The sequence below is a fragment of the Calonectris borealis genome, chromosome 5, assembly GCF_964195595.1.
Source record: "Calonectris borealis chromosome 5, bCalBor7.hap1.2, whole genome shotgun sequence".
Classification (NCBI taxonomy): Eukaryota; Metazoa; Chordata; class Aves; order Procellariiformes; family Procellariidae; genus Calonectris; species Calonectris borealis.
The window spans coordinates 2,356,921-2,371,974 of NC_134316.1; the positions used below are offsets into that span (position 1 = coordinate 2,356,921).

The following is a 15,054-nucleotide window of genomic DNA, read 5'->3' on the forward strand; positions in this document are numbered from 1 at the left end:
TCCAGGAGAGGATTATATAAAGATTTTTTTTTTCCAAAGTGTACTTTGACAGGGGTCACTGTTGGTGCAGGCTATCCACAGGGAAAGAGGGCATGTGAGGGCTTGTGGTCTCCATTTTCTATAAGGAACTGGACTGAGGTTTCCAGATGTAATGCTCCTACACCTCTCCTGCTCCTCCTCTTCCCTGGCCTTGCATCAATGAAGCGCCGCAGGTCACACTACCTCCCTTGTGCGTGGAGCTCCATGGGGTGATGAAGGCAAAAAACAGGGGAGAGTGAAAAGGAGGGAAGGAGCACGAATAAATCTCCTGGAAAACTGTACATCAGTAGGTAACCAGGCTCCTATTTTACTGGAAAATGCAGATTACAGGAAAGCCTGCTTTAATGCTGGAAGGCTATTTAAAAATCCATCAGAACTCTAAAATATGCTATTAGGGACTCTGCAGTCCCAACACCTACTGCATAAAAATCCCAAGCTATTAGGCAAACCAACATCATTTCAGATCAGGCCATCAGCAGGTTGCCAAGTCTTAAAACAGCAGCTGCATTTAAAATTATATTTAAACAAGAGAAGTGGGAAATTCAGCTCCGATGAAACCCAGCACTTGGCCTGCAAAAGGTGAGCTGGGACAAAGCTGCCAGGCATGTTGGCATCGGAGGGACGTCTAAAAACCCTGCGGTGGTCCCTACCTGATGAGGCTGCGATTAGCACCTGAAACACATCTCGGTGTAACAACCCAAGGAAATCAGGAGGCTGTGCTCCAAGAGCCTGCTCAAACGTGCTCTCCGGATTTCCTTCCCGAAGTCTCACTCACCGGCCAAACCCTACCACCTCGCTCGTCTTTACTGAACCGCTCGCGGCATCTGCCGGGGTTTCACGTTCTTCCGGCTCTTGTATTTGCAGGTGATGGTAAATGCAAGCCTCACCCCAAGCATGGCCGGCAATAAAAGTACTGGAAATCAGAAAAACCCATATCATCCACTGTCTTCCCATGACGTCTGGAAGAGCAGTCTTTCACAGGGGTGTAAGTGTAGGCAATGCAGATACTTCTACAAAAGGAAAGGAAATTTGAAAAACAGAGAAATCTTTTTCTAAAATCTGCATGCATTAGAAATTCCTATAGGTTCTATCCCAGTGACCTGCCAGGTATTTCATCACACAACTGCAGTCAAATGCAGCAGGCGTGAGAATTGCTCTTGCTTGTTCTATGTTACTAACAGCCAGGAAATTCTGGGTCTTGTTATTAAGATGTGATACAGGCGCTGATTGCCATGTTACTGGTGCTTCTGACTTTCAGCTCTTGTCCCTTAATTCGACTCCCTAGCACTTATAAAATTAGCAAAGACAGAAGGCATGAGACCGATGATAAATTCCTGCAAACAGAACCATCCTGGAAATGTTACGAGGCCAGCAAATCACACGTGTAGACTCAGTGGCTTATGCTAAGTAGGGATTGTATCACCTCTATTCCCGGGCTATATTACTCATCCCCTTTCCCGTTAGAAATTTTGAGGATGCTCCTCCCCTTCATAACCATTTTATCTCCATCCCTCTTAATAAGCTTTGTCTTCCCCGCAGAGCAGCGCACAGACACCATATTCCACTCCCAACGGGATCAGAAATAGCTGAACAGGGCAAGGAGACATCAAATACAAACAGCCCCATGCTAAGCACGCAGGCATTTATGCAACCCCGCTGTGCCATCTCCCCGGGGTCAGCGTTAGGTGTTCACGATAAATTTCATTGCTCAGGAGCATCCAAGGCAGCATTCGGATTAACATCCTACGGGAAATCTCTATACCAACCTACATCATTTGAGGTTTGCATTTGCGATTGTGTTTCTACCAGGGAACAGAAGGTATGCAAATGGTTTGGGTTATAAAAATGCAGATACAGACCTGCACACACTGTCTAAACGATGCCCTCATTTTGGACAACAAGGTCTTATGTCAGTACGCTTAACATGACTTTCCATCAAGCGCCCTAAAGCAGAACACTTTTAGAAAGCAAGCCTAATCCAGCACAAGCCCACGGTGAAGGCAACCACATGGGGCAAAACAGCATCCTCCCTTTCTCTTTGGGATTGAACTCAAGCACACCCCGAAGGGATAGGATGTGGTGCCTGGGGCAGCAGCCAGCTCTCAGACCACAGCTCGGGGTCATTTCCCGGCATTTCCATTTCGAGTTTCCAACAGGTTTTAAAGATAAAAGTTTTTGATGTGATCAATAAGTCAACAGACCATTCTGCAGAGCTGCCTGGCACAGCATCAAAGTAGTAACAAGGGGCTAAAACGTAGTTTAGGAGAAGGACACGTACAGTTTCAGACTCTTCTGTATGGCTGGTGAGTTCAGGGGTTTCCACACAGAGCTGAAAAATCAGACGTGCAGTTATGGAAGTTAAATAAAATAAAATAAAACAAAATAACATAAAAATGAAAAAAAAAAATAAAAAGAGGGAAGATAAAAAAGAAAGCCAACCAGCAGTCCCCCTTCCTCGCAGCCTACAGAGATGCTCCGTGCTGCGCTGTTGAGGCACCTGGGGTTCAGACTGGAATGACCTTGTCTCCCTGACTGGAGGAGAACCCAGCTGCTCACTCCACCCCAACCACCTCCCGCGCAGAGGAAACTCCTCCCCAGCCCCACGGCTCCAGCAGACCTTTCTGAGCTGAATTAAAACCAGAAAGCTTACCATGAAAAATCTGATCAAAAACATACCACAAACCAGGAATTTTGCAGCTCATGAAGCCCGCAAAGCATTTTATCATTCTGGCTGAATTCTGAACATACAAGTATTTTGTTGGCATTTTACAAGCATTAAGTACAATCTTCCATCAGTGCGAACAACATCAGGCTTTTCTTTTTTTTTCCTCTCTCTTGCTTGTACAAAGGTTTTCATTGTAGAAAATAAAAATGCACACAAGCTAGTAAGGAACTGATAACATTTAACAGTCACTGCAAAGCTATTTAATTCTGTCTGAATGGTGTGTCTGCTGGGGGTGTAAAAAGGTATTGAAATTACTGTAAGTGCTCCACATTTGCATTAATATTTTATGGTACAGCTACCTCACTTGTTCCACAGCACACAGCTACATCCTTCCTTACTTTTCCATACTGTTGCCATGGACCACTGTGGTGAATAATGTCCATGTGCACCGTGCTAGGCTTTGCTTAACCTTCCTAAACACACTTGCTCTCAGCTCCTCACCACTTAGGTCAGGAAAACATTGTTCACTGCTAGGATAAGCAGCAGAGGCGCAAGTGTGATTTCTACCAGTACTACCTACAACAGTTTCCAAGCTGCCACGACGAGCACCACCACCAAGGATGGCCTCAGAGACGCCACCAGCACCCCGTGCACAAGACTTTGCAAAGACTGCAAACGCAGTAATTAACGCCTCCACAAAGCCTGTCTTACCAGCTCTGCTGTTGCCTGCAAAACAAAAATGTTGTCTGAAATTGTCCCAGTCCAATATCCACTGTCAGTCACCCAGCATCAACTTTCTCATTTACTCAGTCAAATCATTAGATCAGGACTCCCAGGCATTTGATACCCAATTTCCAAATTAAAGACACAAGACAATAAGAACAAAAAAATCAAACCGACAGGGAAACAGTGCAGCTTTGATGTCAGAGACCCTCATGAAATACGTTTACACCATTGACATTTCCACTTCTGTTAAGAATGGTTTGGTTCAACTCTGGTGACTTTCATGCAAACATAGAGCAAGACCTTGTTTCACAACAACCCCACGAGAACTGAACCCCACGGCAGCGAGCCCACCCTGCTCCCCCACACCAGGGATCAAGACCTCAACTGAAATCAGCACCAACACGTTACCAAAGAACATGACACTTCCCCACTCAAGGGAAGCAGAAGCCTCTATGCTCAAATGTGTAACAACTGTGTAAAAAGCAGGAATAAACCAGGTCTTGGGCAGTGAAAAGTAGTCTTCAATCTTCAGAAAAATTATTTTCCATCAAAAAAAAAGGATGAAAAGTTACAGAAAACTTCCTGAAACATAGACATGCACCGAATGAAAAAAAAAAAAAAAACCCAAACAAAAAACCCCACAAACAAAAAAAAACCCAAACCCAAAAAAACCAAAGACAAATCTTTACAAAAGGCATTTCTGCTTGTATGCCTGAGGCAAACCTCTTTCTGGATAATAAAGGATAACTCATGACTTTTCATTGCCCTCTGAAATTCTGCAACACTCCCGCCCTTGTCTGGGCACTTTTCCTTACCCTCATGGATGGTGTGCACGTGCATAGTGGGAAACTCATTTCAGCCAAATACTGCTAAGCAGCCTCTGATCTATTTGTGAGATACCATCGTCTGCCCCTCAGCTTCCCAAACGCATCCTCCACTGCGATCTTGTACCTCCTCAGGCGATAATTAGGCAGAATAATTCTCTGTGATCCAACTGTCCAGCCAAAGGATTCAGCAGAAAGATAGCGAAGGATAAGCAGATTCTCCCAGGGTAATGGAAAATGGAGGCACAACTAATGGCCAAAGTGATGATAGGGAGAGGAAAGTCACCCCTTTTACATTTCTTTTAAGGAAAGACAGAGTTTCCTTGAGATATTTACACGTTTTACACGTTGCTCCAGCCATTGCAAAAATTCTCAGATAAGGGCTTGAGTCCTCAGCCACCACCTGGCACCGCACCGAGAGGATGGTTTTAAACCTCCTTCGACAGCACTGGGTGTCAGTCGTTTTCCCCCTCCATCACTTTCTCACTGCGCTCCCAGTACAGCTGCACTGTGTGGTGGCCAACCTGCCCAAGGAATGTACAGTGCCAGTGAGCATCCCTGGCTGCTGCCGTTTCAGTGACCCAGACATTACGCACAACACCTTTTTCTCTGTTTGAGCAGAAGAGAGTTTCAAAGTGGTGCTGGAAACAAAAAGAGATGGATCAGAAAATAGCAGGTAGCGAGTTTGGGCATTAGTACATCTGACCATAGCTTCAGCCGTTGCTTCTAGCTCACCGTGGCTGCTGCCCACACAAAAACCCTGCTGTGGCTGTGTCCCAGTGACGGAGCAAAGGCTGTCTGCTCATTCCCGAAGGACAGGAGTGATATTGCTCCAGGCGAGTCGTAGGGACACAATGACAACAGACCTATCAACCCCAGCCATCCAGTCAGCCACGATAAAATGGCTTAGTCCCAACCGCTCCGCACTAACATCCAGCTTTCTGCAGAGCCTCCGATACTCCCACAGAAAAGCCTCCTGCATGCAAGCGTGGCATCTCTAAAGCAGCTGCCTGTACTCCTCTCCTCTTCCCACAGCAAAACTCACTCTTTCCAAACACATTTGCACCTCCAAAACCTATACACTTAGTGATTGAACCCAAATCTTTCTGTTTCTGTAAGGTAGGAAATGAACTGGGGTCTGATGAAGACACTCACATCGTCGGATGCCCCAGCTGCGACGAGTCTTGTGCCGATCCAGTGCAGACCCAAGCCACAGCATTCCCCGCAGCCGTCCACCCGGCCAGCCTAACCTCTCCCACCGCCGGGCTGCGTGCTGCGGAGAGAGGGTCCTCTTCCAGTAAACACCAAGAACAACCCTTTTCAGAGACTTTATTGTTGTAACGCACAAATTTGACCTCAGAGAGCGGGAATAATCAGAAACCCACAAATTAAATTTGTATTTCTCTCATGTTGAAAGATCACAATTATCAGTAACAGAAAGCTTTTAAATGCTTTCCCCATCTGCATAATATCTCATTTCAAAGTGTCTTCTTTTATTGTATCATGCAAAAAAAGTGATGAAAGATGAATATATTTGCTTTCCTTATATGCCCATGCTTATGCTGTTGCTTTATATTAATTTTCCTCTTTTTTTTTTTTTTAATTCATTGTTTATGGTCTTTCATCCAACCATGTGAATGAGGATTTAAGCATGTCACTGGACTTCTAATAAATGAAAGGCCAAAAAAGAAGATCAAATAACGTATCAATGAATATTGGTAGGTACCAGAGATGGAAATTAAAAATGTCATTGCAATAAGAACGCATGATTCACTGCAGCCAGTACAAGGCAAACACAAGTCAAAGAGGCAGCACACAAAATAATGAAGCAGCTGAATTATATCTTAATTGCTGTGGCCAGGAGACCAATATAAACATCTGCAGAGAAGCGTGCAGAAAATATATGCCATGAACATGTAGGATTAAGGTGCCACACAAGCCCAAGCGGAGATATCCCCACTGCAAAGCTCGACGGGAGCTAAACGTGTGCTACGCACATCTGCAACCAGCTCCTCGCACCAGCCCTGTTCCCATCATGGAAAGCCCAGAGCCCAGTAGTTCGGCACCCAAGCAGCACTCTGAGCACACTCAGAAGGTGCCAAAGTATCAAATTCACACCTGATTCTCGCTGTGTGGACCTCAGATTAAAAAAGGATTGAGCTGCTACTCAGGCATTATAGTCATATTAATATTAATAGTCCAACAGCTATACTTGTGTTATTCAGAAAAAAAAAAAGGAATACTATAGTGGTGAGGACAAAGGTTCAGCTCACACACATGCATCACTACCCTCCTAAAAAGCATTCTAGCAGCGATAACATGCAACTCTAAAGAATGGATGCTGCCATGCCTATAATCTAAAATCTCGAGGTTCTTTAGGATGGAAAAAGCTGAGTGAGCTGGATTTTTGAAAGGGATTTAACACTCTCGTGCAATGGAAACTGGAAAACATGGGATGCTGAAAGACTGAAACATGGCAACTATCTAAGGAGGTACTTTAAGACTCACCAGAAAGCACCACCTTCAATACTTGCTTTTACCACCAATGTTATACACATAAAACAGCCCATTCCTATAAATCCTCCTTGTGAACTTATGCATTAATTGCATCAGCAGAATTAGTGTAAAGAGCTCATTTTTTAATATTTTTCCATATGAAATTCCCCACTCTCTTTCCTTCCCAGTGTCAGGTAGTCTTGGCCACATGCTAGCAGTGTAGGGAGAAGGAATCGGAGGGCAGCCTTGTTATCATTCAAGAAGAGCACACAATTATCTCATCCAGACAAAAATAGCACTCCGGGAGAAAGCATCACCTCCTCCTCATCCCAGCAAGTTTAAATTCAGCTTCTTACGACTGCAGTGAACTGGGGAAGGCTGGGAAGGACATGGAGCAACGTGAGGTGCAGCTGGCAGTTTCAGCTAATTCACTTCCCCATTCCCAGTATTGTATCTGCATTATCACATCTATTTTGCTCTACGTAAATAAGCACATCATACTAGTTGTGTGCGCATGTGTGTATATGCCATCTATGAAGAGATAAAGCAAAGCTGTGGCTTTCTGACAGACACATCCAAGCCCTACGGCACTGCACCACAGCAGAGGTTGGAGCACGATGCAGAGTACTTCTGCAGTGGCCAACGGAGCAATTATTGGGAGTTAAATAATTATTGGCATTGCATTTGATTCTGCATTTCTAAGAATAGGATTTGTGCAGCGGGCAGAAAATTAGGGGTGAATATGGACTGCCGAGCGTGGGGACGGAGCAGTATGACTGCCATTAACACTAACGACAGAGGTGGAGAGCGATGCAACTAAATCCCTCTGCATAACACTCAGCATTTCCCTGCAACATCCTTTTCCCTGCAACATCCTTTTCCAGATTGATAAGGGAAATTAGCATCATGATCTCTGAATTACAGACCCTGCGTACCCTCCGAGTAACATTTCTCTAGCAGACTCGTGATTGCACATGCTACTAGGAGACACACTTGAATGCTGAAGTAGATCAGCAGTTTGGTATTTTTGTCATTTGACACGTATTATCAGCAGCATTTTGTGTCATCCCAAGCCAGGAAAGCCGTGATGCTCCTTGTTTGCTAAAATAATCTGTCAACACTGAACACGTTTCAGTCAATCCCACATCGCGATTGTTGAAGCTGGGAGGTCCCATCCCTGCTGACTCCAGGGCTGAGTTGCACCAAAGAGCCTGAGGACAGGTACAGCCACAGGAGGTGTTTTGTCAAACAAAGTCTCCGGTTTGAGACAGGAATTGATGAGCTCTTTAATGCACAGCACCTATGAAAAGGGTACTCTTCAGAATATTATTAAAGGCATCAAGACTGGGCTTGTAACTGAGACCAAAGCTAGATCTTGCTTTGATCTCTTCCCTCTTCTTCCCCCAGCCTTATATGCTGAGCATGACGTCACAGGGTATGGAATACCCCATTGGCCTGTTGGGTCAGCTGTCCTGGCTGTGCTCCCTCCCAGCTGCTTGTGCACCTGGCAGAGCATGGGAAGCTGAAAAGTCCTTGACCATGTAAGCACTGCTTAGCAACAACTAAACCATCAGTGTGTCATCAACATTCTTCTCATCCTAAATCCAAAACACAGCACTATACCAGCTACTAGGAAGAAAATTAACTCTACCCCAGCCGAAACCAGGACACATCACAATATTAGGATATGATCCTGAGCACTCACAAGCCTCACTAACTCTGGTCCTGAAGCTTCCTGATGATGTTCACAGCTAGCCCAGGGCAGATGCCGGAGTTGTCAACACCACAAACTTCCTTGGGGCAATAGAGACGATGGACAGCAAAAGCAATTGCTGCAGCCACACGCCGTGAGACCCATCAGAGAAGCAGAAACCATACAAGTAACTAATTAAAAAATGAAATGAGAGATTGGAACCTAGAAGTGAAAGAGTTAGGGAAACCTCACAGGTGGTAAGCAGAGACCCACGACAACTACGACCCCCACAAATATTATATATAATATATATCCACATCAACAGGTATTTAGAAGCAATAGCTAGGGGCCTGCAGGAGCCTCCCCCCTCCTATAACTGCATTGGCGTTACACAGAGGATTAGAGCTGGTGCAGGGCATATTCCCACCACAGGATAAACTGTGTGCTGCGAATAAACTGCCTCAGGCTGCCCTGGCCTCCCCCTTGCCGTAACGCTATTGCAATGCAAAAGCAGCCAAAATCCAGTGCACACAGAAGCAGGTCATGGTGGATGGACTTAACTTAGTATGTTTCATGCGAACAGAATAGCCTATGGTGGATCTAACCAAGCTTATGTAAAGGGATGGTTTCTGGAAATAGAGCTGCAAACAAAGATTTAAGTGAATCTCTGAGCAAAAGAAACGCTTGTTTCCCCTAAACCCCCAGATCAACCTCTTAATCCTGGAATTACAGATTTTCTCAACAAGCAGTGTTTTCTGCACAACGCATGTCTCTTGTATACTACGCAATAAAATCTTAACATGTCTGTGCACTAAATCTGTTTGATAAACATTTTTCATCCTGACTTCCAAATTAATTTCAGAAATCTTTTAACATAAACCTGACCATTCACTCCACCTTCTTTTACTCAAGCTGTATAGCCTGCCCTTATGTCCGGAAGTATCTGTGAAGCAAGAGGAATACAAAATACATTTTCAATGAAGCAATTAGTACTTTTTTGTTAAAAATCTGGTAAATTGCCCTTTAGGAACAAGCAGAAAAGCTCTCTTTTCCTTTTTTAAAGGAGCTCTGCTTCTTTAAATAAAAATACTTAATTTATACCATATGTTTCCTTCCTTATAAAAGGAGAAAGCATCCTCCATAAGTCAAGCAAAAATTTTGCTAGGAGTCAAGTACAAAAGCTTTTTCTTCAAAGAGATGAGATGTACTTTAAAGAGATACTTCCAGAGAAAGAAGAAAAAGAGTTCAAGTCTAGGATGAATACAGCTTGGATATACGAGGCAGTTGCTTCTCCTGGTGGCTGAGCGAGAATGGAAACCTCCCTCCCGAGAATAGGCTGCCAAGGGGACCAAATGCAATCTGATGTGAGAGACGAGGATCTTCAGCCAAAGCTGGGAGAGCAAAAAACTATTTTTTTCGACAGGTGAAGTAAGGACAGACAGTTGTCTTCTAAAGAAGAGATTGTTACCAGTCTACTTGCGAGAAAGCAAAAAGGAGACCTAAAATAAACTAGCAAAGAAAACCAAGAAGGTGATTTTCAAAGTGTTGGAAGGAGGTTTTGTACCTGCCCAGGAACAGGCATGGACTCTTCTCCCATTCCAAGAGCAGCTGTAGATAGAAGGGAGAGGAGTCCTAGTTTAGCATTATCCATGATAGCTTTAAATAAAATAGGTATGGTACCATACCATCACCTGCAGAAGTGTCAGCAAAATTCCCTCTCCTCCTTGGTGCATCACTAAAAACAGTATCACAACTAAATGCAGCTCGATGGGAATGCTGCACCTGAAGGACTTTCCTTGAGCTCTCGGAGATTTAGTCATCTAGCAGGCACGTCTGATGTCAACCAAGTAAAACCAGCCCACTAGACACACAGTTACATGCCTGACTGTAAACAACGTGAATTACTCATTCTTCATAAAGCGCTTTTTTCCCCTCAGTCCAGCAGAGGATTTACCCCCCTTGCTATTTTCAAAGTGATTGCATGCCTTTAGTTTAACTTCTTAGCTGTGATCCTTACCCATCAACGTAGTTATAAAATGTTTGGAGTTTTGTTTAACTTCTTGGAGCAGAAAAAAACACTATGCCCTCAAGCAGCAGGAAATTCAGACTAACAGCCAGATAGTTTTTAGAAAGTGGTTAATCAGAATTACAGGGTACACGGAAATAATACCAAGTAACCTTTAGGCCTATATTGAACTTGCAGAGATGAAGGAATAAGATGCATCTGTCTATGCTATCATTTACTTCCAAATACTGAACGAAGCTCCCATCTGGATCCTGCTCTGCAATGTGTGAACTGAGACCCAGCATCCACCCTTTGCAGATGGTCCCAAACAGAAACGAGCGCTGGGTGGGAGACGGGGTTGGAGATTTTTCACAGGAGTGCAGTTCACTCTTTCATTTCCCAACCACATCATGGGAAAGACCCAAAACACACCGATCCGGCCAGGCACCAGCCAGGCACCGCAGGCAGGTTTCTGCAGCCAGCATCACACCACACACCAGACGTTCAACCCAGCCAACCCATGAGCTTTAGGTCTTCCTTACAGAAGACGCATCAAGTACCTCTTGAACACCTAGGACCAAGCGGTCAGAAGATTTGGCTGGAGTCACCTGAGATCATGGGAAATTGATAACGATATTTTGAGACTTCTTTAACGGACATGTACAGATCCATGCAAAGCATCTGGCAACTTCTGATGGAGCCTTCCTGCAAAAACAAACCTAAAAGCATTTTCAAGACTGCAGAAAGTCCGTAAAAATAACGTTATCGCTCCTCTCCCCTCACACAGACCACTACTCAGGCTCTGTCACCACTTATATCTGTATAATTAATTATTGCAATAGCAGCAAATGTGGCTCCAAGTGTTGCTGAATGCCAGAGCTAACTGGAAAATGAAAAACAGGAAATTACTGGAGAGTGAGATTTCCCATCCAAGTGTTGATATTAACATTTCCCAACCAGCCAGCAAGTCAATAATGGAGATGAATGAGGAAACAAAGATTTTCTGTGGATTTTTTTCAACAATTCATTTTCAAGCTATACAGATATAGTGCCTTTTCAAATTTGAAATTAGAGGCTGGAGACTTAAATTAGCCCTTCGGAAGTGCTCATCATCCAAAACTAACGTGGAACAAAACTTTAATATTGTTTTCTCTCTTTAGCTTTACAAGCCAAGATGCTTCCAAAGTGATTTTTCACCCACAGAATTTTTAAGAAATAAACATTTTACTTGTTTCCTTCAACATATTTGAGGGATTCATCAAAAAATTAAAAACATTTTTTTCTTGCTCTAATGATAAAGTTTGGCTTTCGAAAGGGAGCATCATCCAGTTACCACAGGTTTGTTTTTGACAGTTACCTAAATCTGTACGAAAACTGCCTCTCTTTATGTGATTTTACTAAATATGTGTTCACTAAAAAAAAACCCAAAACACATTTTGATAGAAAATGTTGGCTGAGTACTTGTGATCCTTATGGTTTGTTTTGGGATCTCTGAGCAAAAGCATCTCGTGGGCGAATATTCAACAAAACACACCCACCCCCAATATTCCTGCTCAGTACTGCCCAGAGTTCTTGACATGGCAGACACAACATACGATCTATAAAGCAAATATTCAACAAACAGAAAAATCAAACCAGAAAATTTCAACTAAAAAAAGACAAAATTATTTTAAACTATCTGGAAATTTCGACAGGAACATTTCAATTTCCAATACTTTGATTTCTTATGAGCTTTTCTGTGGGGTACAAGGTTTTTTCTCCTATCTTTTTCACAGCTAGATCCAATCTTTGCTGGCACCTTAAGCTTACCACAGAAGTACTGTCTGCCTGCAAATATTTGATCAGTAACAGATGGAAAATAACCAGTGAAATATCAGCCTGAATATGATGGGAAATCACTTAGGATTTAATCACAGCTGGAACCTGAAGTTTGTCATGTTCCAGAAAGACATCATCTGTATTTGAGATATATTAAGAAGCAGCATATGATGTAAAAACCAAAATTAAACCCGTAATAAATCGCAGGCAGCAAATCCAAGAATGCATATTAATAGCTAAACAAAATATGATATAAGCAAAAAGACATATTCCAGTGAAATACAAGAAAAATCAAAATTTCAAAACAATCTTTCTCAACCCTTCCTGCTTAGACCATTTAGCGTCCCAGTTTTTCCTGCCACCATCAGTTTCACAGCCACGCCTAAAATTAAGAATTAAGGAAAATCTAACACATGGATGCTGGGGTAAGAGAGGAGTGCTTTAACGGGATCCAGAAGAAGAGACTTAAATGTTTGCTCTTGGGGTTTTTATTGAACAGCTACACAGGGCTGACCTGTGAAATGCTTTCAGCAGCCGTCTGTGCGTGGAGGGCTCTGGGGCTCACCGGGACAGCCCGAGCCCCGGCACGACCGGAGTGCTGGGACCTCGACCTGCACCAGGCACCCTGCTTGCCCCTTGCTGCAAACCTCGGGCCAGCCCCATTCCAAACACTGGATGTTTGTGTGGTGTGCTTATATGCAGTCATTAAGGTTGCCTGTTCATTTAGTGGACTTCAATATGTTAATGAGCAATTAATTCCTAATTCAGTTATTGTTCATAAAGGATTTACAAATTTGGCATTGTTATGTTATAGCTCATTAAGCACATCATGAAGCTAAGTGCACGGCCTCAAGTTGCGCCAGGGGAGGTTTAGATTGGACATTAGGAAAAATGTCTTCACTGAAATGGTTAACAAGCACTGGAACAGGCTGCCCAGGGAAGTAGTGAAGTCACCATTCCTGGAGGTATTTAAGAGATGTGTAGACGTGGTGTTTAGGGACATGGTTTAGTGGTGGACTTGGCAGTGCTAGGTTAACAGTTGGACTTGATGATCTCAAAGGTTTTTTCCAACCCTAACGATTCTATGATTCTACTTTTTGGGAAACAGAAGCCCAATACTTGCATAGTCATAAGAGAGTCAGGTTTCTTTCTGAAGGACTCAGGAGACTAAAGGGCTAACTTTGAGCTCTAGCTAATTGTTTAACTACATAACTTGCATTAGAAGAGTCTCCAAATGTATATTGCAAAGACTTTCCATCTTTGGAGCATTTCAAACAGACTTTGAATGTTTTTTCTTAATTTGAAGTGTACACAAAACCACAGTTGTTTGAGGCATTCAGGTCTTCTCCATTTCCAACAGCTGAGTCCAGTCACGTAATTTACAGAGTCAGATGCAAAGTTTACCATTAAACCTACAGCAATAAACTACCTGATCACAAGCGAGAGCCGTGCTTTGTCTGACTAGCCCACTCACTGGCACTGGAGTCTGTACGAGTCAGACTGGGATATTTTTTTTTTTTTAAATTCCATTTTGTGCATTTATTGCAATATGACATTTTCAATTGTTTCCTCTTTTTCTGTCAGCTCTTGTGACCAATTGCATTGCAATCCCAATATTTCATATTTTTCACTGCCCAACGTTTCAAGTGCAGCTTTTAAAACTGCGTATCACGGGAACATGAAGAGATTGCCATTTAAAAAAAAAGAAAGCAACATTTTTCAGTAGCAATTAAAGCAAAATAGCAAAAAATATCTGTACTTGCTCCCATATCAGTTTTGAGGGTAAGGGCAGCCAAAAGTACAAGAGATTAAGGGCTGTGCTACGTACTAGAATCTTCACCCTATGCAAGCTGCAGACAAATCTTCCTCTGACATCTAAGCAGGCTGAGTTGTACCTAGCTTCATCTTTCTTAACGAAGTATTGTGATTTTGTTTAAAGACATTTCCATATGCCAGCAGCCCTACCTGACTTTACTGGGAGCAGCACAAGTCTTCTGACCATAAATACTCCCAAAAGTTGCAGAATCTGCCCTAAAGTACTGTTTTAAAACTGAACTTCACAAAGAGCTGGTTACTTCTTTCTAACACCAGATATTATAAGAAGTTAATAAAAAGCATAGTAAGAACTTCCCAAGCGATTTACTTACAGTACACGTCCACTCTTATGGACTTTATGGCTGGCGAACCCAAGCCGTTCTCAGCCTTGCAGTAGTAGCGTCCTCCTTGGTGTCGCTGGATGTTGGATATCCTCAAGGTTTCATTGAAGACACTCGAGTCTTGAAATCTGTCAGAGGCACTTCCTGCTGTTTTGGTCCACCTGATCTGAGCAAGCACCAAAAAAGATTGTTACTTTAAGTCTGTAAAAGTCAGCAGAGGATAGATCTCTTCACTGAACCAAGAACCACGTGTGCTACGGCCAGGATTTTATGTTGGAGGACTCGGGGAACTTCTCCAGAACACTGAATAGCTCGTGCTTACAATCAAACACGTCATCCAAGAGCCCCTGAATAGTAATTTTGCATTTACCATCATGTGTTAGAAATAGTTAATTACTTTTGATGGAAACGCCCCATAAAAAATAAATGCCTCTAGCAGAGATATGGAGAACAACTCAAGCCACCATCAGTGACACGCAGCTGGAACAGCTGCAGAAGAATTCCCCATCAATGGCAACAAGCAGAGCTCACCAGAAAAGGCGGCTGTACTCCTGCACTGAACATGGATACTGTTCATTGAAATCATATTCATGGAAGATGAGGGCACGCTGGAAAGCACCTTCAAAACGACT

General features: G+C 43.2%; 1 protein-coding gene across 2 annotated transcripts in view; it reads right to left on the reverse strand.

Annotated features, from left to right (window-relative positions):
• MDGA2 (MAM domain containing glycosylphosphatidylinositol anchor 2) overlaps window positions 1-15,054 on the reverse strand; it is a 388,607-nt gene that overhangs the window by 204,572 nt on the left and 168,981 nt on the right. For both annotated transcript variants that reach the window (XR_012673750.1, XM_075150684.1), the window contains exon 3: window positions 14,414-14,588. Coding sequence is in view for 1 of the 2 variants with exons in the window: in XM_075150684.1 (XP_075006785.1) it covers window positions 14,414-14,588 (175 nt within the window). In the remaining variant the exon portion in view is untranslated. The remainder of the gene's footprint in view (window positions 1-14,413; window positions 14,589-15,054) is intronic.